The sequence below is a fragment of the Bufo bufo genome, chromosome 5 (assembly GCF_905171765.1).
Source record: "Bufo bufo chromosome 5, aBufBuf1.1, whole genome shotgun sequence".
Taxonomy (NCBI): domain Eukaryota; kingdom Metazoa; phylum Chordata; class Amphibia; order Anura; family Bufonidae; genus Bufo; species Bufo bufo.
Window position 1 is genome coordinate 165,759,208 of NC_053393.1, and position 24,476 is coordinate 165,783,683.

Consider the following 24,476-nt stretch of genomic DNA (forward strand, 5'->3'; position numbering starts at 1 on the left):
ATAGCTAAAAAATAAATTTTTGTTTCAATTGGTCTTTATTAAAGGGCTTCTGCAGTTTTTTTAAACTGATTATCTATCCTCTGGATATATCATCAGCATCTGATCGGCGGGGGTCCGACACCCGGGAACCCTGCCGATCAGCTGTTTCAGAAGGCAGCGGCGCTGGCAGTAGAGCCACGGCCTTCTCGCTGTTTACTGCAGGCCCAGTGACGTCACGACTAGTATTAATGGCCTGGATGTGGTTAAGCTCTATTTACTTGAATGGAGCTTAGCCCCGCCCAGGCCATTGATACTAGTCGTGACGTCAATGGGCCTGCTGTAAACAGCGAGAAGGCCGTGGCACTACTCCCACCGCAGCTGCCTTCTCAAACTGCTGATCGGCAGGGGTCCCAGGTGTCCGACCCCCGCCGATCAGATGCTGATGATCTATACAGAGGATAGATCATCAGTTAAAAAAAAAACTGCAGAACCCCTTTAACTATACGTAATCCTTTTTTGTGTACATGCCTGAGATTCTGTTCTAGCTGCCTGTGGATTTTCTGTCTTTTTCGTCATCTGTGGAGCATACAGACTTCTTATATCTGCTCTCTAACCTTATAAACACTCATTAAAGCCTCAATCCTTATCTTACTGATAAGAATGTGGCCTAAATACGTGTTTATGGCCTCTTAGTAGTCCAGAGGTTTATTAGATGACCAACACAAAGTGAAAGTACTAGTCACACAGGTAGAAAAACCCTTTGTGACAGAATAGCCCAATATTTTTGATAAAGGCCAATTGAAATTATGATTTTTAGCCAAAAATGAGTAAAATGCAATCATTACCAAAAATTGCCTCCAAAGGTGTACATGGACTTTAAGCTGCCAGGTCTAAAAAAGTGGGTGGGGAAGGGGGCGGTCAGGCAGGCCCATCTCATTTACCATTTTCTACGCCAGCGATCGGGCTTTATTAATCCCTTAAGGACTCAGCCCTATTTCACCTTAAGGACTTGGCCATTTTTTGCAAATCTGACCAGTGTCACTTTAAGTGCTGATAACTTTAAAATGCGTTGACTTATCCAGGCCGTTCTGAGATTGTTTTTTCGTCACATATTGTACTTCATGACACTGCTAAAATTGGGTCAAAAAAGTAAATTTTTTTTGCATAAAAAAATACCATATTTACCAAAAATTTTAAAAAATTTGCAAATTTCAAAGTTTCAGTTTCTCTACTTCTGTAATACATAGTAATACCCCTAAAAATTGTGATGACTTTACATTCCCCATATGTCTACTTCATGTTTGTAGCATTTTGGGAATGATATTTTATTTTTGGGGATGTTACAAGGCTCAGAAGTTTAGAAGCAAATCTTGAAATTTTTCTGAAATTTACAAAAACCCATTTTTTGGGACCAATACAGGTCTGAAATCACTTTGCGAGGCTTACATAATAGAAACCGCCCAAAAATGACCCCATTCTATAAACTACACCCCTCAAGGTATTCAAAACTGATTTTACAAACTTCGTTAACCCTTTAGGTGTTGCACAAGAGTTATTGGCAAATTGGGATGAAATTTGAGAATTTCATTTTTTTGCCTAATTTTGCATTTTAACCCATTTTTTCCACTAACAAAGCAAGGGTTAACAGCCAAACAAGACTGTATCTTTATTGCCCTGACTCTGCCGTTTACAGAAACACCCCATATGTGGCCGTAAACTACTGTACGGGCACACGGCAGGGCGCAGAAGGAAAGGAATGCCATACTGTTTTTGGAAGGCAGATTTTGCTGGACTGGTTTTTTTTGACACCATGTCCCATTTGAAGCCCCCCTGATGCACCCCTAGAGTAGAAACTCCAAAAAAGTGACCCCATTTTAGAAACTACGGGATAGGGTGGTAGTTTTGTTGGTACTAGTTTAGGGTACATATGATTTTTGGTTGCTCTATATTACACTTTTTTGTGCGGCAAGGTAACAAGAAATAGATTTTTTGGCACATTTTTAATTTTGTTATTTACAACATTCATCTGACAGGTTAGATCATGTAGTAATTTTATAGAGCAGGTTGTCACGGACGCGGCGATACCTAATATGTATACAATTTTTTTTATTTATGCAAGTTTTACACAATGATTTCATTTTTAAAACAAAAAAAATGTTTTAGTGTCTCCATAGTCTAAGAGCCATAGTTTTTTCAGTTTTTGGGCGATTATCTTAAGTAGGGTCTCATTTTTTGCGAGGTGAGAAGACGGTTTGATTGGCACTATTGTGGGGTGCATATGACTTTTTGATCGCTTGCTATTACACTTTTTGTGATGTAAGATGACAAAAAATTGCTTTTTTTACACCGTTTTTATTTTTATTTTTTTACGGTGGTCACCTGAGGGGTTAGGTCATGCCGGTCGATACGGACGCGGCAATACCTAATATGTATACTTTTTTTAAATTTATTTAAGTTTTACACAATGATTTCATTTTTGAAACAAAAAAAAAAACATGTTTTAGTGTTTCCATAGTCTAAGAGCCATAGTTTTTTCAGTTTTTGGGCGATTATCTTGGGTAGGGTATGATTTTTGCGGGATGAGATGACGGTTTGATTGGTACTATTTTGGCGTACATGCGACTTTTTTGATCACTTTTATTACCTTTTTTGGGAAGTAAGGTGGGCAAAATTTCAATTTTCTAATAGTATTTTTTTATTTTTATGGCGTTCACCGTGCGGGGAAAGTAACATGACCGTTTTATAGATCAGGTCGTTACGGACGCGGCGATACCAAACATGTGATAAATGTGTTTTTTGATTTTTACTTTTTTTTCACTTTTTTTTTTTTACCCAGACCCACTTGGTTCTTGAAGATCCAATGGGTCTGATGTCTGTATAATACAATACAGTACAATATATAGTGTACTGTACTGTATTTTACTTACACTTTGTCTGAACAGATCTCTGCCTTTAGCACAGATCTGTTCAGCACCATGGACAGCAGGATGTCTGAGACGGCGTGCCATGGGAACCTTCCCCGTCTGCTCAGTACTGGTCAGAACTTCGCAGACGGGGAAGGGTAAGGACGGGGCTGTCTGGGAGCTCTCTCCCTCTCCATCGGGGTGCTGCAAAGGCACTGCAGCCCCCCGATGGGAGAGGGAGCTCCCTCTTACTGTTAACTTTTTCCATACAGCGGTCCGTACGGACCGCGGTATGGAATGGGTTAAACGGCTGACATCGCATCACCGATGTCAGCTGTTTATACCAGGGTGTCAGCAATGTGCTGACACCCTGGTATACCCACTGTACACCAACGAATTTTCAAGAGGAGGCAGGCGGGGGATCGCGATCCCGCCTCCCGCACCGCCCACAACTCCCCCCCCCCTGCACCACCCGCCGGCAAATAATCATGCAGGGGGGGGTGTAAAATCTATATTTTAGGGACACTAATGTTTCTGATCCCCTCGGTCAGGGCCCGCGGGGATTAGAAACTGCAGAAAGCGCAGCAAACCGCAGGTCAATTCTGCGATCGCCGATACGGGGGGGGGGGGGGGTCAAATGACCTTCCCCTGCATTGTTACGGGATGCCGGTTGAATGATTTCCCCCGCGGCGCCGGAATCCCGATTTAAAGTTAGGACGTACCGGTACGCCCTGAGTCCTTAAGGACTCGGGAAATAGGGCGTACCGGTACGCCATGCGTCCTTAAGGGGTTAAGGCTGGCATCTAAAACGCCGGTCTTAATAAATGTGCCCCTAAGTATCCTATTTTGCCAGTAGATGATTGCCAACAAAGAATCTTGCTCAGAGAATCTTGTTCATTGGTAACATTGTATCCCACTGGCAGAAGCCATTTAATTTAGCTACACTGTTATGTGTGACTGTGAACTATCTGTCTCCGCTGATACTGAACCAGTCCCTCCAAACACCCTATAATTAAATCTAGCTACAGCAGATCGCACCCTTAGTATATCTTTGGCAGTGTTTCTTCATTACAGCACTGCCTGCAGTATCGTATGGAGAGGATTGCATTTAACCCCTTTGTGCATTTTCACGTACATGTACATGGAGAAATGCGGTCTCTTGCCTTATCCTCATGTGCATGTATGTGATGTGATCGGGTGGGTGCAGAAGTTGCGCCCGCCGAATCAGCAGCATGGGCCTGGCTGTTACTGACAGCAGGGCCCCTGTTGTATCTGCCGGCATCGCTGAAAACACAGATGCCAATGGATTAAACCTTCACCTGTCGCAGTCAGCACAAACCACGGCACGTGCAGTGTTTACAGAGGTAGGGGGCTCACTCTGACTCCATCGGCCCGCCACGCTGCTGTGACAGGGGGCCCTATGCTTGCTATGGCAGCCCGATGTCTTACACAGGCATCGGAGTGTAACAGCGGCTGCTGTGCGCCTCTGTTCTCGTGCTTACCGCCGCTGTCCTGCACGCTGTGTTCAGCGGTGATCTGCCTGTGCTTCCCCATTCACCACTGCATTCCTGGACTCTGTCCTTGCAGGTACTGTTTGTTCTGGGATACACTCCACAGTTTCCTTTCAGCCCTGGCCACAGCATGCTTGTTCCCTGCAGCACTTCCTTAAGGGCCGGCGCGCATCACTTCCTGTGCTTTATGGGTTGATCATATGACCTCGCTGGCCAATCCTAGGCCTCCTGCACGTATATAAGTGGCTCAGCCCCCTTCCCAGTTGCCTGAGTGTCAAGGTCCTTGTGTCCTGCAAAGGTTGCTTGTGTTCCTGTGTATTTGACCCGTGCTTGTGTTTCTGGACTGTGCTACCTGTTTGATCCCTCCCTGCTTGCCTTGACTCTCCTGTTGTATACCCGGACTGCCTGACCTATACCTGTGCCGCCTGCCCTGACCTATTACTTGTTTGACTTCGCTTCTGCCTCATCCTTTGGTCCTGGACTGTTGCTCCTGGTTACGACTCAGACTGCTGATTTTGTCTGTACCTCTGGTACCTTGCTCAGGTACCTCCTGGTCCGCCTGGACCAGCTGCCTTGTGTGATAATCCTCCTCAATAGGTAGCAACCTGGTGTTCCTCTCAAGCAAAGCCTATACCCACCATCAGGGGTACTGTGAAGAGCGAGTGGTTCACTTGACAACGCCCTTAGAGCAGGTAGGACTGGTGGCAGAGTTGGGAGAAAAATAAAAGAAATTTAGCTTTCAGAAAATAAAAACACAAAAACATGATTTTTGTTTTCAAAAATGTTTTATTATGTAAAACATATTTGGTATTGTCGCATCTGTATGAACCTGCTCTATAAAATCGACTCATGATCTATCCTACTTTCCCTACCCACAATGTGTACATCCAAACACCCATCTTGTTCCCCATCCCCTAGTAACATCAAATGTGATTTTCTCCAATTTATTTTCAAACCGGAATAATACCCAAATTTCTCAACTGTCTCCATTACTCTAACCAACTCCAAACCCGTATCAGCCAAAAACATTAAAATATCGTCTGCATACATTTTCTCCCTTACATTGCCATATTGAAAACCCTTAAGGCCCCTTTCACACGGGCGAGTATTCCGCACGGATGCGATGCGTGAGTTGAACGCATTGCACCCGCACTGAATCCTGACCCATTCATTTCTATGGGCTGTGAACACGAGCGGTGATTTTCACACATCACTTGTGCGTTGCGTGAAAATCGCAGCATGCTCCTCTTTGTGCGTTTTTCACGTACCGCAGGCCCCATAGAAATGAATGGGGTTGCGTGAAAATCGCAAGCATCCGCAAGCAAATGCGGATGCGGTGCGATTTTCACGCACGGTTGCTAGGAGACGATCGGGATGGGGACCCGATCATTATTATTTTCCCTTATAACATGGTTATAAGCGAAAATAATAGCATTCTGAATACAGAATGCATAGTAAAATAGGGCTGGAGGGGTTAAAAAAAATAAATAAATATTTAAACTCACCTTAATCCACTTGCTCGCGCAGCCCGGCTTCTCTTCTGTCTTCTTTTTTGCTGTGTGCAGGAAAAGGAACTGTGGTGACGTCACTCCGGTCATCACATGGTCCGTCACATGATCTTTTACCATGGTGATGGATCATGTGATGGACCATGTGATGACCGGAGTGACGTCACCACAGGTCCTTTTCCTGCACACAGCAAAAAAGAAGACAGAAGAGAAGCCGGGCTGCGCGAGCAAGTGGATTAAGGTGAGTTAAATTATTATTATTATTTTTTTTAACCCCTCCAGCGCTATTTTACTATGCATTCTGTATTCAGAATGCTATTATTTTCTCTTATAACCATGTTATAAGGGAAAATAATACAATCTACAGAACACCGATCCCAAGCCCGAACTTCTGTGAAGAAGTTCGGGTTTGGGTACCAAACATGAGCGATTTTTCTCACGTGAGTGCTGAAAAATCGTGCATGTTCCCGCAACGCACCCGCACCTTTTCCCGCAACGCCCGTGTGAAAGAGGCCTAATACTTTCGTTCTGCCTTATACTAATCGCTAAGGGTTCTATTGCAATTGTAAAGAGCAACGAGGATAGGGGATATCCCTGCCTAGTGCCCTTATAAAGGGCAAAAGGCAGGGACATAATACCATCAACAGCTACCCTCGCTCTGGGATGCAAATAATTTAACTTGATCCAACTTATGAAAGAGTCCCCAAACCCAAAACGCTTGAGGACCTACCACAGATATTCCCACTCTATTCAATCAAATGCTTTGGTTGCATCAAGCGACAATATCGCTTTTTTAGTATCTTTACCTTTATTTCCTTCTATATTCATAAAAAGTCTCTTAACATTGGAATATATCAATCACCCAGAAATAAATCCTGTCTGATCTTCATTAATTATTGTTTTTTATTACTTTTGATAACCTGTCTGCCAATACCCTGGCTAATAATTTAATGTCAGTATTTAACAAAGAAATGGGTCTATATGACTCTAAATTGAATAAGTCCTTATCAGTCTTGGGAATCAGAACAATAACAGCCTCCTCCATAGAAGCAGGCAGTTTTTTTTTATGTCTTTGCCTCAAATCAGGGTCTCCATTAATTCCGGAAGTAACTCCTGACTAAACTCCTTATATATTTCAAATGGTAACCCATTCCCTCCCGGGGACTTTTTGTCACTCTCACCAATTCCTCAAGTCGTATATTTTTATCCAAATAATTTTTCTGCTCTTCAGTGAGCCTCCTAAAGGGGGTACCACCCAAGTATTGACACGGGTCTCTTTTTTTATACAAAATGTTAGATTTATACAACTCTTGATAGTATTCCCCAAATGCATTGCTGATCTGTTCTGGAGTCTTGAATATATATCCCCTAACATTCTGTATTGCACCTATCCAATTTCTTTATTTATTTATTTTGATTATTAATTATGTTTGCTAAAAGCTTATCTACTCTCTCCTCCTCAGCAAAATACCTAGCTCCCTGAAAAAAACTATGTTTGAGATCTCTCCATATGTATATCACTAACTCTTGTATGCTCTTCTTCCCATTTTCTCGAATTTTCTGAGGAGTCTTCTACACATTGTTTTTTAAGTTCTTTTAACCTTCTGTTCTGCTAGCACAATGTTGTTATTTGCCTGTTTTTTTCCAGTTACTAACTTGCTTATATAATATTCCCCTCAAAAATGCTTTTGCTGCATCCCAGACCACATATTTATTAGCAGAATCTCTGTTAACAAAAAAAAAAAAAACTTCAGTTCTTACTTAACATATTCCTGACCTTTAAGCTTCATGCACACGACTGTTGTTCTAGTTCGCATCCGAGCCGCAGTTTTTGCGGCTCGGGTGCAGACCCATTCACTTCAATGGGGCCGCAAAATATGCAGACAGCCCTCCGCGTGCTGTCCGCATCCGTTGCTCCGTTCCGTGGCCCCTCGCAAAAAAAATAAACAAACATGTCCTATTCTTGTCCGTTTTGTGGGCAAGAATAGGCATTTCTACAACGCGCCGCCTGTTCCGATCCGCAAATTGCGGAAGGCACACGGGTGGCTTCCGTGTTTTGCGGACCGCAAAAAACGGAACGGTTGTGTGCATGAGGCCTTAAGGAGTTTAAGCCAATGGGAGTGAAATCTAAATACCACAAGAGCCTGTTTAATAAAAGGCGCCATCTCTAATATCATTGCACAATAATCTGTCATAACCATAGTTACATATTTTTATCTAACAATTTCCTGTTACCAAAGATCATATTAATCCTTGACCATGTTTGGTGTCTTTGAATAATAGGAAAAACCCTTATCAATAGGATTATATAGTCTCCATACATCCACCCAGCCAAACTCGGTTATTAACCTAGCCAAATTAATATTACATTTTGTTATCTCACTCTTGGACATTCTATCTTTACTTAGAGTCCATCATTGCGTTGTAATCCCCAACCTCAACCAATATACATTCTTGCCTCTCCATCAGATATTTTTGTAGCTCATAAAGTACATCGGGTTTATACGGCGGTGGAATGTATATATTTGCAATTACCATCACCATATCATTAATTCTACACTGGAGGAAGAGATACCTGCTACTACAAGTAAAACATGTCAGATTTGTAAAATTTGGCTTGGTCCTTATGCTGAAAAATGAGATTTTTGTGAACTCACCTGTAAAATCTCTTTCTCACTTGATTCATTGGGGGACACAGGACCGTGGGTATAGCTTGCTGCTGCCACTAGGAGGCGACACTAGGCTGAAAACTGTTAGCTCCTCCCCTGCAGCCTATACCCCCTCCAGCCTGGAGAGAGCATTTCAGTTTGTGCTCCAGCAGTAGGAGAGACCAAATTAAAGGGGTTCTGCACTTTCATTTAACTGATGATCTATCCTCTGGATAGATCATCAGCTTCTGATCGGCGGGGGTCTGACACCTGGGACCCCCGCCGATCAGCTGTTTGAGAAGGCAGCAGAGCTCCAGCAGCGCCGCGGCCTTCTCACTGTTTACCGCCGGGCTCCGGCCCACTGAAGTCACGACTAGTATCAACTAGCTTGGGCGGGGCTAAGCTCTGTTCACTTGAATTCTGCTAATAAACACGGCGGTAAACACTGTGAAGGCCGCGGCGCTGCTGAAGCGCCGCTGCCTTCTCAAACAGCTGATCGGCGGGGGTCCCGGGTGTCAGACCCCCGCCGATCAGAAGCTGATGATCTATCCAGAGGATAGATCATCAGTTAAATGAAAGTGCAGAACCCCTTTAATTTGGTCTCTCCTACTGCTGGAGCACAAACTGAAATGCTCTCTCCAGGCTGGAGGGGGTATAGCCTGCAGGGGAGGAGCTAACAGTTTTCAGCCTAGTGTCGCCTCCTAGTGGCAGCAGCAAGCTATACCCACGGTCCTGCAGTTAAATGAAAGTGCAGAACCCCTTTAAAGTAAAAATCAACAGAAAACTGTACACTGTCATGAGACCGAACCAAACACAAGGTCCCAACAGACAAAACAGGAACCCCACTTGCCTCACAACAATATGTGGGTGGGTGCTGTGTCCCCCAATGAATCAAGCGAGAAAGAGATTTTACAGGTGAGTTCACAAAAATCTCATTTTCTCGCTCATATCATTGGGGGACACAGGACCGTGGGACGTCCTAAAGCAGTCCCCGGGGAGGGAAACAAAATTCTCCCAAACCAACTCTCTATGGAAGTCACTGAACTGCGGCTGAGAGAAGGATCCGCCGAGGCCAATGAATGCACCCGGTAAAATTTTGTAAAGGTGTGTAGAGAGGACCAAGTTGCTGCTTTACACAACTGAGACGCAGAAGCGTGGTGGAGGTGTGCCCAAGAAGCCCCGACCGCTCTGGTAGAGTGAGCCGTAATCCCGTGTGGAGGAACCTTGTCCCTGGAACGATAGGCCTCGGCAATGGCCGAGCGAATCCACCGAGCAATAGTCACCTTTGAAGCCGGCAAACCTTTGCGAGGGCCTTCCGAGATAACGAACAGAGCGTCAGTGCGTTTAAAGGGGGCCACCACCGACAGATCTTCAAGGCCCGTACTACATCCAGACGATGGAGGGAGACCTCCCACGGATGAGAAGGCTGAGGGCAAAACAATGTCCTCATTCACGTGAAAGGCAGAAACAACCTTTGGTAAAAAAGATGACACTGGACGAAGAACCACCTTATCTTGGTGAAACACCAAAAAGGGTTCCTTGTAGGAGAGAGCTGCCAGTTCCGAAACCCGTCGAATAGAGGTAATGGCCACTAAAAAGGCCACTTTCCAGGAAAGTAGACGGACGGAAACTTCACTCAGAGGTTCGAACGGCGCTGTCTGGAGTGCACCGAGAACCAGGTTCAGGTCCCAAGAATGTAATGGGGGCCGATATGGGGGAACGGTATGAGCTACTCCTTGCAAGAAAGTCTTGACCGGACCTAGGACGGCTAGAGTACGTTGGAAAAAAATGAACATGGCCGAGACCTGCCCTTTGAGGGAACTGAGAGCCATGCCCAGGTCCAATCCCGACTGAAGGATCGCTAGAACCGTCGGAAGGGAAAAACGCCTGGGAGGAAGAGCTCGTTCCTCGCAGAAATGCAAGAAGGATTTCCAGGTCCGGTAGTAAATCCTAGAAGAGGAAGGTTTCCTGGCCCTAATCATGGTTCGAATGTAGGGATCGACCGATATTGATTTTTTAGGGCCGATACCGATAATTTGTCAACTTTCAGGCCGATAGCCGATAATTTATACCGATATTCTGGGTATTTTTATTTTTGAGGAAAAAAAAAAATTTCCTACACAAATCTGCTGAAAATTAATGTTTATTGTTAACGTGTATTATTATTTTATTTTTTTTGTAAATCTTTTTCATTTATACTTAATTTTTTTTTTTTTTTTTTTTTTTTTTTTACTAACTTTTAGCCCCATTAGGGACTAGAACCCTTGTCCCATTCACCCTGATAGATCTCTATCAGAGTTAATAGGATCTCGCACTCTCCCTGCTGCCCTGTGCTCTGTGCACACAGCAGCATGGAGCTGACTATGGCAGCCAGGGTTCAATAGCGTCCTGGCTGCCATGGTAACCGATCGGAGCCCCAGGCTTACACTGCTGGGGCTCCGATCGGAGGAGCAGGGGAGAGGGGATCCTGTGGCCACTGCCACCAATGATTAGAACTGGGGGGGGGGGGGGGGCGCACTGCGCCACCAATGTTTTTACTATTGGGATGGGGGTGGGGGGCGCACTGCGCCACCAATGACTAATACTAGGGGGCTTGAGGGGGGGGGGCGCACTGCGCCACCAATGTTTTTACTATTGGGGTGGGGGGCGCACTGCTTGAGGGGGGGGGGCGCACTGCGCCACCAATGAAGATACCTCTCTTTCACATACAGGAGGCGGGAGCTGGCTGCAGAATCACATAGCCGGCTCCCGACCTCTATGAGCGGTAGCTGCGATCCGCGGCACCTAAGAGGTTAACTACCGCGGACCGCAGCTGCCGTTCATAGAGGTCGGGAGCCGGCTATGTGATTCTGCAGCCAGCTCCCGCCTCCTGTATTTGAATTAATGAAAGACTCATCTTCATTGGTGGCGCAGCGGCCACAGCCCCTCCCCTCCTCTTGTCTTCCGTCCTGTCATTGGAGGCAGCGGCAGCAGCATCACAGGGGGAGGAGACACTGCTTCCTTCTCCCCTGTGCTGCGGAGGGAACACAGAACGCGCTGAGAGCAGCGCGTTCTGTGTCCCAATACGTTATCGGTATATCGGCAAAATAGATGCCGATACCGATAACGTTCAAAATCCTCAATATCGGACGATAATATCGGCCAAACCGATAATCGGTCGATCCCTATTCGAATGACTGCATCAGAAAAACCTCTGCGTTTCAACAGAAAGGTTTCAACAGCCACGCCGTTAAACGTAGCGTATCTAAACTCTGATGGAAGACTGGGCCCTGGGAGAGTAGATCGGTTCTGATTGGCAGAGGCCACGGAGCATCTCCTAGCAGAAGAATGAGTTCTGAGTACCAAGCTCGTCGAGGCCAGTCTTGGGCGATCAGGATCGTCTTGATGCCTTCCTTCCTGATTCTGCGTAGGATCCGAGGTAGAAGTGGTAACGGTGGGAACACGTAAAGAAACGCAAAGCTGTCTCAAGGCGCCACGAGAGCGTCCACGCCGTGTGCTGCTGGATCCTTTGCGCGAGAGAGGAAGCACGGGAGCTTGTGATTGAACCTGGACGCCATCAAGTCCACTTCCGGACTTCCCCACCTGAGACAGATGGCCTCGAACCCCTCCGGATGGAGGGACCACCCCCTTCCCCCGGGTCCACTGTTGTCCGGCTGAGAAAGTCTGCCGTCCAGTTGTCCACTCCCGGGATGAAGACTGCCGAAATTATCGGAACATGGGACTCCGCCCACTGCTAAATCTTCGCAGACTCCTGCATCACCGGAAGGCTGTAAATCCCTCCTTGGTGGTCTTGAAAGAGAATGTTTGGAGGATGAATCCGCCGACCAGACTTTAAGCCACAGTTCTCGGCGGATAGATACCGCGAGAGCCGAGGAACGGGCGACCATCGTCCCCGCGTCCAGAGCCGCTTCGCAGAGGTACTTTCCTGCCTGCGAAATTTGTACCGCCAAGGCCTGGAGTTCCGCCGGAGGAAGATTGGTCGCAAGGTCTTGGTTCAAACGGAGGCCCCACTCCGAAACCGCCTTGGCTACCCATGCCGATGCGAAGATTGGGCGTAAGGCTGAACCACTGGCTGCAAAGACCGACTTCGATAGCGAGTCAATGCGCCGATCTACTGGGTCCTGGAGAGAGGAGCCATCTACCACCGGAATAGTCGTGTTCTTTGCGAGGCGAGCGACCGGTGGGTCTACCTTCGGAGGTGAGACCCATTTTTCCACACAATCAGTTGGAAAAGGGTAGAGCAAGTCTAACCGCTTTGGGACAATGAAGCGCAAATCTGGCTGGTCCCAAGCCTTTGCGACAACGGAAAAGTCGTCGTGTACAGGGAAGGACTTAGGGGTCTGCTTTGTACGCAAAAACGACACTCCCTGGTGGCTGGTGGAGGGGAGTTCCTCCTGAACTTGGAAAGTGTCCCGGATAGCTGAAATCAGACTATCTACCATAGACGCAATCTGGGAAGACTGCTCCAGGTCCATCTCCGTATCTGAATCCGAAATCTCACCATCTGATAGTGCGTCACCTAAAATGGAGGACGTCTGAGATCGGAAAACGAGAGGGGGAGGGGATGCAGAGGCGTCAGAAGAAGAATGACAACCTGATCTGGGACGCTTGCTAGTAAGCCTGCTCCTAGTTTGTGCGCCTTGCGAAGGTGAGAGCTGCACTGTGGGTGATCTCTCTACCAAACGACCCAGTAAGGAAAGGGTGGAATGGGAGACTTTGGAGAGGTCTTCTACTGCCCGGGACAGGGACCTTGCCCAGTCAGGTTCTCCACAGCCAGAGGGGTCTTGAACTTCTGTGGGTTGTGACAATATAGATGGATGGCTCTGTGGGGCCGCCTGACATGCAGAGCATAGAGAGAGTGACTGGCCACAAGGGAATTTAACAGAACATGAAGTGCAGGCATAATAAGTGGTCCTGCAGGGTGCCTGGGGAGGGGTCTTGGCTGGATCTGACATTGTGTGGCTTCTCTATGCTGGAGGGGGTAGCGATCTCCTACCATTAGAAGTCCCAGGTCCTGTGTCCTTTTGGCAAGGGAGCGCTGGAGAGGTCTTCCGGAGTGCCGCGGTGGGAAAATAGGCCCCGCCCCCCACACTGGAAAATAGGCCCCGCGCGGGTCGTGTGAGGAAATGGCCGGGAAAAAGCCACGCCCCCCGCTCGCATGCTAGGAGCCGCCATGAGACGGGAAGGGGTTAATATAGCGCCGAACATGTTGCCTCAGGAGATGCCTGGAGACTTAAAGTGGGGAGGAAGAGCGCTGAAGAGGGAGAGATTGGACCGCTCTCCTTGTAGTAGCAGAGCTGCTTCAGCCGCGATGCTGCCGACATTAACCCCCGCAGTGCCGTACCGCCGCTGAGGGCACAGGAGGGAGATCACTACTCAGCAGACAGGGGTGAGGAGCTAAGGGAGGGAGAGAGGGGAGTAATACTCACCTGTCTTCTGTGGACTTCGCCCTTAGATGTCGTCCCAGCAGGGCCACCCAACGACCGCTGGCAGAAGGCATCAGGGGTCCGGGCAGTATAGGGCTGGTGAGTAGGTGGCCCTATTGCTGGTAGGAAGCGAGGGGGCGGGGCTGCCCTGGTCCACTTGTCTTCTTGGGGGGGCAAGGCGGTGGGACAACCGACACCGGCTAGCCTCCCAGGGAGACAGAGACGAATCTGTGCCCCATGAACCTAATAAAATAAAAAATAAAAATAAAATTTCCAAAAGAGCCACACTGCTAAGCAGGGAGGTCTGCCTCCTACGACACTAAGCTAAAAACTGAAATGCTCTCTCCAGGCTGGAGGGGGTATAGCCTGCAGGGGTGGAGCTAACAGTTTTCAGCCTAGTGTCGCCTCCTAGTGGCAGCAGCAAGCTATACCCACGGTCCTGTGTCCCCCAATAATATGAGCGAGAAATTGGCTTTATCTTGAAGCGGCTAAAATAATAAACAGCTTAGCTGATTTAAAATGTTTTCCTCTCTGTATAAAGTTATATGGTGGTAGGGAAGTGGTTAAAAGAATAATTTAAATAAGACCTCATGCGTATGACCATCCTTTTTTTTTTTTTTTTCTTCACTTTTCCACCTCATTATTTGCGAATTGGATGTAGACCCATTCATTTAATTTGGGGCCGCAAAAAATGCAGACAGAACACAGTATGTCCATCCTGCAAAAAAATAGAACTTGTCCTATTCTTGTCCGTTTTGCGGACAAGAATATGCATTTGTACAATGTGGACCGCGTAAATTGCTGGATACATACGGCCAGTATTCATATTTTGCAAATATGCGGACCTCAAAACACATGCGGTCCTGTGCTCTTTAATCTAAGAATAATTTACCCTAAAACACCCATAGTAAGTATGCAAAGCATGTGTTTTAAATTGTTTGCTGTAGCCTTCCATTTAGACCTAATTATTTTAGATACTGTGACAAAGACATGGGACTCAAATGTATTATAGGATGTCACTTAGTTCAACATTATTTTTTAGGAACCAAAAGAGCTATATGACGAGATGAAATGCGTACCAATTTGCAAGATTGACCGTATTGTAGCACGATCATCTATAAGGAAGTACATAGAAGATGAAATGGCAAAGTACGTTTTTTAATGACCCTTATTTGAACTTACTTAAATACAATACTGGGTTTTATTTCTTTTCCCCATTTGCATTTCTTGTTTTATAAAAAAAAAATCTTCCCTTTTTTCATGGTCAAATTGCATCCATTTTATAGATTTGAATGTGCGTTGTATTGACATCAGCTGTGATATTATATTTTTTTTCTTTTTGTAAGGTTGCCAGATACATTGGCTATTTCATGGCCTGATGGGGATGCTTTGGAAGAAAATGATATAAAACCTGCAGGAGCTGTTATAGGTAAGTTACTCTGTTTAAATGTTGGAAGTACTGGTGAGAATTTACTAAGACTGGCATTTCATACACCAGTGTACAGGCCCCGATACACATTACTGTATACACTCTAGTGTGTATGGTTTGCTCACAACTCTTCCACAATGGATGATGTTGGGGGAAAGAACGATTGGGCGGAATAAATATTTCCAGGATGCCCTCCATGACAGCACCAGTGGAGGTTGTTCTCTGTCGGGAAAGGAACTCAGAGAAGTTAAAAAGCCCTCACACAAACAGAGAAGAAAAAAGGGTTTTGCAGAAGAACAGCCAAAAGTCTCACTTCTTTTTCTTAAGTCAAGGTATCAGTACCACAGTCAGACCTCTAAAGATAATGGAAAGTTGGTGAGATAAAGCTTCCATAAAGGAGGCAAAGGTAGAGGTTTCTTGCTTTACCCCAATTCAAAACATAAGCAGGGACTCAAATATGAGAGGAAGACTTAGTTTTGTTTTTTGTTTTTTTCTATCAGCCTGGTCTCATGTAACAGATAATTCATGGGTTTTACAAATTATAAAAGACGGCTACAAAATAGAATTTGAGTCTCCTTCACCAGAAAAATCCTTTCTACTACGCTCATACATCTATGGAGCTGTGATTCAATTTCCTCAGTCTGGGTAAATCAAGGGACATTATTCTAGACTTTTTTTTAGTACAGAACTTAAAGAATGATAATAAATATAAAATTATTGAACAAATGGATAAAATATTGATGGTTTAAATCAACTGTACCCCTCTGTATAGGATGCAGTCATATGTACTATAGACCTGAGGGATGCATACTATCATTTCGCCATTCATCCAAAATTTCAACAATTTCTCAGATTCCCAGTCAAGGTTGGGGAAAGAATTGGAAAGTGGAATTTGGAATTGCCTCTGCTCCTTGTCTTTTCTCAAAACTGATAGTTAAAATGATGTCCTTTCTCAGACAAAAAGATGTTGTCATTGTTCCATACTTGGGCTTTCTTCCGGATACCAAAAAATAATTCAAGGCACTCTACTAGATTCAACATTCTTTTCTGTTGTTTATCTCAACATATTTCTATCAGGAGGAAAATATGTGCTCTCCGGAGGAAGAATACTTGTTTGTTAAGGGAAGCCATGAGGGTTTTTGATGCATAAATATAATGTTGTGAAGCCAATATCACACTTGGCTTCTTCAAAAATTTATATTGTCCTCCCGGTGGTCTAGAAAAGGGATTTCTTTGGAATCGGAGTCCTTACATCCTAATATCCACAGATGCCAGCAAGGCATCTTCGGGCTGTATAGGAAACCCTGAAATGAGGGGAATCAATTCTCAGAGGCCATCATGTAAGAATTCTATCAGTTTGACAACCGTGACTTTTCTCAGACATCAAGGAAGAATACAGTTTCCTCTTCTAAAGTCCTTGGACAGAAAACTCAGTTCTATCAATCTCAGTGGTCTACTTGAGAGGCTCAGACAACCAAAGGTCGGATTTCCTGAGCAGATATTGTATAGACCTATTCTTCTCATTCCTTCAGTAATCAAGAAAATTCGGAAGGAATAAGCCAGTGTCATTCTGATTACCCCATACTGAGCATAGAAATGCTGGTTTCCAGCCCAAAGGTCTTTATCCCAGGAACCTCTGATGTAATTTCCATCAAGCCAGGATCTTCCCTGATATATCTGGAAGTGAGGACATTGTTAGACCTAGCAGCAGCCTCCTAGTATCAGCAGGTTGGTTTCTTGTGACCAGTCACATCACCACTGAAATGAATAGAGCACTGTGTATGTGAAAATAGAGAAAACAATGGTGATAACCAGTTATGCCTTCTCTCCAGGGCCCCAGCAGTCTTCCACAGCAGGACACCCAATTGGCTGTCTGATCGGTAGGGCAGCCAGCTTCAGATTGCACTGTAAATATGCCATGGCGCAGACTTTAGTGTCTAGACTGTTCTGTTGCATGGTGTGAAATAAAGTATATAATGCTGTATCGGCACAGGTTTTGAGAGATTGAACCTGTCAAACAAATTTAATCATTTTCTATAAAGATGTAAGTTCAAGACTCAACTGGGGTAAGTCAATAGAAGTCATATAGCTTGACTTGTACAAAGCATTTGATACTGAGCCACATAAAAGGTTAGCACATAAAATCAGAATGCTTGGACTGGGGCGAAATATGTGTAGGTGGGTAAGTAACTGGCTGAGTGATAGAAAACAAAGTGTGGTTATTAATGGTACATACTCAAACTGGGTTACCGTCACTAGTGGGGTACCACAGGGGTCAGAATTGGGTCCTATTCTCTATTATATTTATTAAAGATCTTGTAGAGAAGTTGCACAGTAAAATATCAATTTTGTGCTGACAATAATAAACTGTTTAAAGTAATTAACACAGAGGACAGTATACTCCCCTAAAATGAGGAAAATTGGCATCTACCTTATGAGGGTTTTTTGCCTTCTTCTGGATCATCTTTGCAGGATAACAGGCTGAACTGGGTGGATTGATGCCTTTTTTCAGCCTTACAAACCATGTTGCAGTGTTAAATATCAAACCTGTTGTGCATCTTTGTACATGTACATTTTAAACTGACTACTTGAGCTGTTGACTATGTTTGTTGTGCTACAAGATATAGGGGGTATTACGAACATAGACATGTCATACAGGTGCACGTCTCGCCTATGGCACACCATTTTCCCTGGACCTGTTGACATTAACATTTCTAGAAAGGTTTGAACTGTACATACGTCTACAGTAGATGAGTTTTATGCATGTTACAAGTACTTGATTACAAATAAACTACTGGCTTTGAAAATAGCTAAGGTGCAGTGGAGTAGTTTATTTTTCTTCGACTTAGGCCTCTTTCACACTTGCGTTGTCCGGATCCGGCGTGTACTCCACTTGCCGGAATTACACTCCGGATCCGGAAAAACGCAAGTGTACTGAAAGCATTTGAAGACGGAACCGTCTTCCAAATGCTTTCAGTGTTACTATGGCACCCAGGACGCTATTAAAGTCCTGGTTGCCATAGTAGTAGTGGGGAGCGGGGGAGCGGTATACTTACAGTCCGTGCGGCTCCCCGGGCGCTCCAGAATGACGTCAGAGCGCCCCATGCGCATGGATGACGTGATCCATGTGATCACATGATCCATGCGCTTGGGGCGCCCTGACGTCACTCTGGAGCGCCCGGGGAGCCGCACGGACGGTAAGTACACTGCTCCCCGCTCCCCACTACACTTTACCATGGCTGCCAGGACTTTAGCGTCCCGGCAGCCATGGTAACCACTCTGAAAAAGCTAAATGTCGGATGCGGCAATGCGCCGAAACGACGTTTAGCTTAAGGCCGGATCCGGATCAATGCCTTTCAATGGGCATTAATTCCGGATCCGGCCTTGCGGCAAGTGTTCCGGATTTTTGGCCGGAGCAAAAAGCGCAGCATGCTGCGGTATTTTCTCCGGCCAAAAAACGTTCCGTTCCGGAACTGAAGACATCCTGATGCATCTTGAACGGATTTCTCTCCATTCAGAATGCATTAGGATAATCCTGATCAGGATTCTTCCGGCATAGAGCCCCGACGACGGAACTCTATGCCGGAAGACAACAACGCAGGTGTGAAAGAGCCCTTAGATATATTTTATTACTTTTGTTCTTGAATGTTTCTAGGAACTTTACGTGTTGAAATTCTGAACAAGAAAGGAGAAGCAGTGCAAAAACTTCCTGGTACAAGTCACGCCGCTTCAAAGAAGCTGTTGGTGGAATTAAAAGTTCTGTTGCATTGTAAGTATGTTTAGAAGTTCACATGTCGCAGATTTTTATGAGGATGAAGTCCGCATCAAATCCAAATGAAAATCTTAAATGAAATGTTAAATGGATTTTGACACACAAGTGCAGATTTACAATTTTTGGTGCGTTTCTGACATGGATTTTAAAGAGCCTCTGTTAAACCAGGCAAACTACCCCTGGTAGGTGTGATCTTGCTGATTAAAAGCTTACCTTTCTTTTGTCTGTATGTTAAACTGCAGATATATCTTCATTTTTATTCATAAGAAAATGAGCATGTTAGAGCATTGGGGGTAGAATCCTTGGAGCACTGCTTTTGTAACCTCACTCTGCTCAGCACACTTCCCCTGTCCCCTTGATTGACAGGGCTAGACATCAGCATTCTGAACGGAGAGCTGTGTCCTAGCATGTTCATATCATATACACTACTTACTGTAGCCGTACCATGTTTAGAATAGTGGTTTTCTATGCTTAGAAAGCTAATGCATATTACTGATTTATTCACAGGCACTATATATGATTATAAAGAAAGCAGTAATATGTATTAGGTTTCTAAGTATAGAAAACCACTTCTCTCAATATGATAATGCTGTAGCCTGGAGGTAAATGGGAAGCTTTGCATGTAGATGTCCCAGGTTCACATCCCAGGAAAAATTTCTAGATTTTTTTCTTCAGTTATTTTTCTCTCCCCCTTATTTAATATATAATAAAAGGCTATGTTACTATATTGATCTATCTACTTAAAAAGCTAATATGTATTACTGTTTTTTTTATAATCATATATTATGCCTGTGAATAAACCAGCAATGTGTATTCTCAATATAGTAAGGCTATAGCCTTTTATTATGGGTTAAATGTGGGAGGAAAATATTAACTTGAAGGGAAACTGTCACCTGGATTTTGTGTATAGAGCTGTGGACATGGGTTGCTAGATGGCCGCTAGCACATCCGCAATACCCAGTCCCCATAGCATTGTGTGCTTTTATTGTGTGAAAAAAACGATTTGATACATATGCAAATTAACCTGAGATGAGTCCTGTCCCTGAATTGCTTTTTTTTCCAATTCCACCGCATTTGGAATTTTTTTTCCGCTTCCCACTACATTTTGTGCCATAATTAATGGTGGCATTAAAAAGTACAACTTGTCCTGCAAAAAATAAGGTCTCATACAGCTATGTGAACGGAAATATAAAAAAAGTTATGGCTCAAGGAAGATGGGGAAGAAAAATGAAAACACAAAAACAAAAAACAAAAAAACCTCCGGTAGTGAAAGAGTTAAGCAGCAATCCATATCAGTATGTAATTCAGAGTTAGAAAATTATATGTAAAATACATACATGTGTATACTTACATTGTAGTATAATAAAGGGTGGCCCACGAAAAAGTAGCCCACCTCCAATGTCTCCAAATCAAACTGCCTAATAGTAAATCTGTTTTATTTGTCCATATCAACCAATCAGAGCTCAGCTTTCATTTTTTCAGAGCCCTGTAGTAACTGAAACTTGAACACTGATTGGTTGGTATGGGCAACTAAGACTGATTTATTATTCAGTTTGATAAAAGCGGCCTATTGTGTCAGAAAGATGGTATTCTCCCTGGAACAGGGAATAGTGATTGTGGAAGGCTATGTGCAAAGCAGATCGATTAATAAAATACAAGAGACCTTTGCCGACAGGTACCCAGGAACAAAACCACCAACTAAACGTTGTATTTAGTGTCTGTTTTGGAAATGGCATCAAACTGGCTCTGTTGCAAACATGAAGAAACTGAGGCCTCCATCGACCAGGATGGCTGAAGATGTGCATGAAATTCAGCAGCTGGTTGCAAGTAGGCCCCAAAAATGTACTCGAAGACTGTCTCAGCAAGTTGGTGTATCACAAACGTGTCAGCGAGGGCTGAAATCTCTGAACCTGAAACCGTACCTAATAACGTTTGTGCAGGAACTGAAAGAGTCTGACAAAACTAAATGTGTAAATTATTGGACTTGGTTGCTGACTATGATTGCTGACAGACATTTGGACCCATTGCTGTACTTCATGATGGACGAAGTTTGGTTTCAGTTATCAGGTCACGTAAATTCCCAGAATACAAGGTACTGGTCCTCTGAATCACAATCCACTTGCTCGTTCATTTTATCATACTATCACTGGAGACTGGCTACATTTTTGTGGGCCACCCTGTATATTAGCATATGGGTTTTGACTAATATTGGTAGGAGGCAGTCTAATTTAGGTCTTGTGTATGTACTGTAACATTAGTCTGTGTTACGGTATGTTCACATATCAGTATAGTCTAGCAGCAATTGAGGTGTGTATTATGATGATCTGCAGCAGCAAAGTGTTGAAACAAAGTTTTATGCGAATCAACTTCGGATGTTTCATCCGAAGTCGATTCGCTCATCCCTAATTATGATGTTAGTGGAGCACTTTTTTTGTTGTTCGCCCTGTTGGCTGTTTTGAATCGGTTTTAAGTGTTTGCCATTCATTTTCAATGGGGTCGGAATGTGCTGTCCGGATCCGCACTTCCGTTCCGCAAAAAAATAGAACATATCCTATTCTTGTCCTCAATAGCGGACAAGAAAAGGCATTTTCTATGAGAGTGCCGGCGATGTACGGTCCGCAAAACGCGGAACGCACGTTGCTGGTGTCTGTGTTTTGCCGATCCGCAAAACACATACGGACGTGTGAATGGACCCTAACAGTTAACACTAATCTCAAGCTTTACACTGCTGATATTTTGTTTTTGCACATTTATTGAAGCACCAAGTGGAGATAAAGAAATTATTTCCCATATAAGTCAGCATGGAGGAAAATGGCCGTACTGGTTTAAGAAAATGGGTAAGCTATTGGACAAGAATATCTTTTAGAATTATGTTTTACATAGATTGAAACTAGTGATGAGTGAAGCGAGCTTCGGTTGCTTCATCCAAAGTCGCTTTGTTCAAAACTTTGGAATAATGCTGTACGGAGATCCGTCCCCATACAGTGATGTGACGAGACCAATCTCGCCACATTGCATTGGAGAAGCCTGGTTGCCTGCCTTCTCCCTTTAGACTATGGCCCCATGTTGAAACGCTTGATTTTCCCCTGCAAAGACATGAAAGCCAGGTCATTTGGTACTTGCCCTATTTGAACAGTGATACCCCAGATAGCTATGCCATGGAGCCCATTCGGATAACGAAAGACTTTGTGAAAGAATTTGGCTCCATGACGATTCTACTGTATTCGTGTAGTCTGAGTGCCATTCACCTAATAATTTCCCTTTGTCCTGAGAGATAATTGAATTACTCCTAATAATATGCACTCAGACCTGAGCTTTCTGGGGATATGTTAAATGTCTATGTTTACTGTAATGGTTGTGACATTGTATTTTTGAATAGTTATTTCTGTCCTATTGTCCCCACGTGTACACTGGCGATGTCCCTTTGTCCTGAGAGATAATTGAATTACTCCTCGGTTGTCTCCAGGGCAGAGAGGAGGAAACCAGGATGCATTCTGGGGATGTATTGTGTCTGTGTATCCTGATTTGCTGCTCATCTGTCCTGTGTCACATGTGTATCCTGAATTGCTGCTTATCTGTCCTGTGTCACAGTCTTCCATCTGGTTCCCCTAGGGGAGTGTCCACCAGATGGGGACCTGCATAAATACGGGCCTACCCGCCTCAGTAAAGAGAGATTCTGACCACTGCTTGACCCGGTGATTTTTACACATTACTTGTGCGTTGCATGAAAATCGCGGCATGTTCTATATTCTGCGTTTTTCACGCAATGCAGGCCCCATAGAAATGAATGGGGATGCGTGAAAATAGCAAGCATCCGCAATCAAGTGCGGATGCAATGCGAATTTCACGCATGGTTGCTAAGGAGACGAGGGATGAGTTACCCGGGACCCTATCTACTTTATTGTTTTCCATTATAACATGGTTATAATGGAAAATAATAGCATTCTTTAATTCAGAATGCTAAGTAAAAGGTCCATTGTGGGGTTAAAAAAAAAATAAAATAAAAAATGTAACTCACCTCATCCACTTGATCGCGCAGCTGGGCTCATCTTCTTCTTGCAGGACCTGGCTGTAAAAGGACCTTCGGTGACGTCCCCGCGCTCACCACGTGGTGAGCGCGATTACAGCACCAAAGGTCCTTTTGCAGGTCCTGAAAGAAGAAGCAAGAAGAGGATGCCGGCTGCGCGATCAATTGAAACAGGTAAGTAAATATTATTTCTTTTTTTAACACCTTAATCTACATTTTTCTAAGCATTCTGTATTAAGAATGCTATTATTTTCCCTTATAACCATGTTATAAGGGAAAATATTTAAATATACAGAAACCCTAACCCAGGGGTGCACAACCTTTTCCGGTTGGGGGCCACATTGTCAGACTGAAGGAATCCCATGGGCCGAAAATAAAAGTTAAAGGGGTATTACCAGCTGATATACTGTATTTATTGCATATTGTACATACAGTATACACCATAAATGTCGGCTTACACCTCCAGGACTCCCATCTAATGGGAGAATACATGAAAAATGCATGTGAGTAGCCACAAGACATAGACATACATGTCTGTCACCAGATGGTTGAGGGCCGCACAGAATGATATCGAGGGCCGCATGTGGCCCCCGGGCCGCAGGTTGTGCACCTCTGCCCTAACCCAAACCCGAACTTCAGTGAAGAAGTCCGGGTTCGGGTCTAGGTACCACAGTCAGTTTTTTATCACGTGCGTGCAAATCACATTGCACCCTCGTGATAAAAACTGAACATCGGAACGCAATCGCAGTCAAAACTGACTGCAATTGCGTACCTACTCGCACGATTTTCCCTGATCGCAGACGCAGCGCATCCGTACCTAATCCATGCACGCTCGTCTGCATGGGGCCTTAGTCTCTTAATAAGGAGCTTCAGTTCCACTGATATTTGTATTTGTCATCAATTCTTAAAAGGCTTATCTGAGTCTGCAAACACCTTTCAGATGGCCAGGCAAGATTCAAGTGTTTAAAAAAATTTTTTTGCAGCTGTCGCTGGTGCTCTGGGTCCACTATTGAACTCCCTTCTCCATCTATCTGGCCTCCATTGGAACTGAAGTGTGAGATGGCATCTACATGTACTTCACCTTTGCTGGCCAATCAGTAACCTCAGTGCTGACATGTGTAGGTATGGCATTTAACACTGAGCCTGATTAGTCACAATTCTGGTGCAGTAGGGACTGGAGGTGGAGGAGAAGGGAACTCTGCACTGGACCTGAAGTACAGGTTTTTATTCTTAACATTTATACTCTGCCTGGCCATCTGAAAAGGGGTTTGTG

The 24,476-nt window shown here is 44.5% G+C and overlaps 1 protein-coding gene across 1 annotated transcript in view; it reads left to right on the top strand.

The window, feature by feature from the left end:
* The window catches only part of SMCHD1 (structural maintenance of chromosomes flexible hinge domain containing 1), a 383,867-nt gene that overhangs the window by 179,204 nt on the left and 180,187 nt on the right, over positions 1 to 24,476 (top strand). The window contains 4 exon segments of the mRNA XM_040432517.1: positions 15,018 to 15,124; positions 15,322 to 15,404; positions 19,060 to 19,173; positions 21,936 to 22,013. Coding sequence (XP_040288451.1) covers positions 15,018 to 15,124; positions 15,322 to 15,404; positions 19,060 to 19,173; positions 21,936 to 22,013 — 382 coding nt within the window.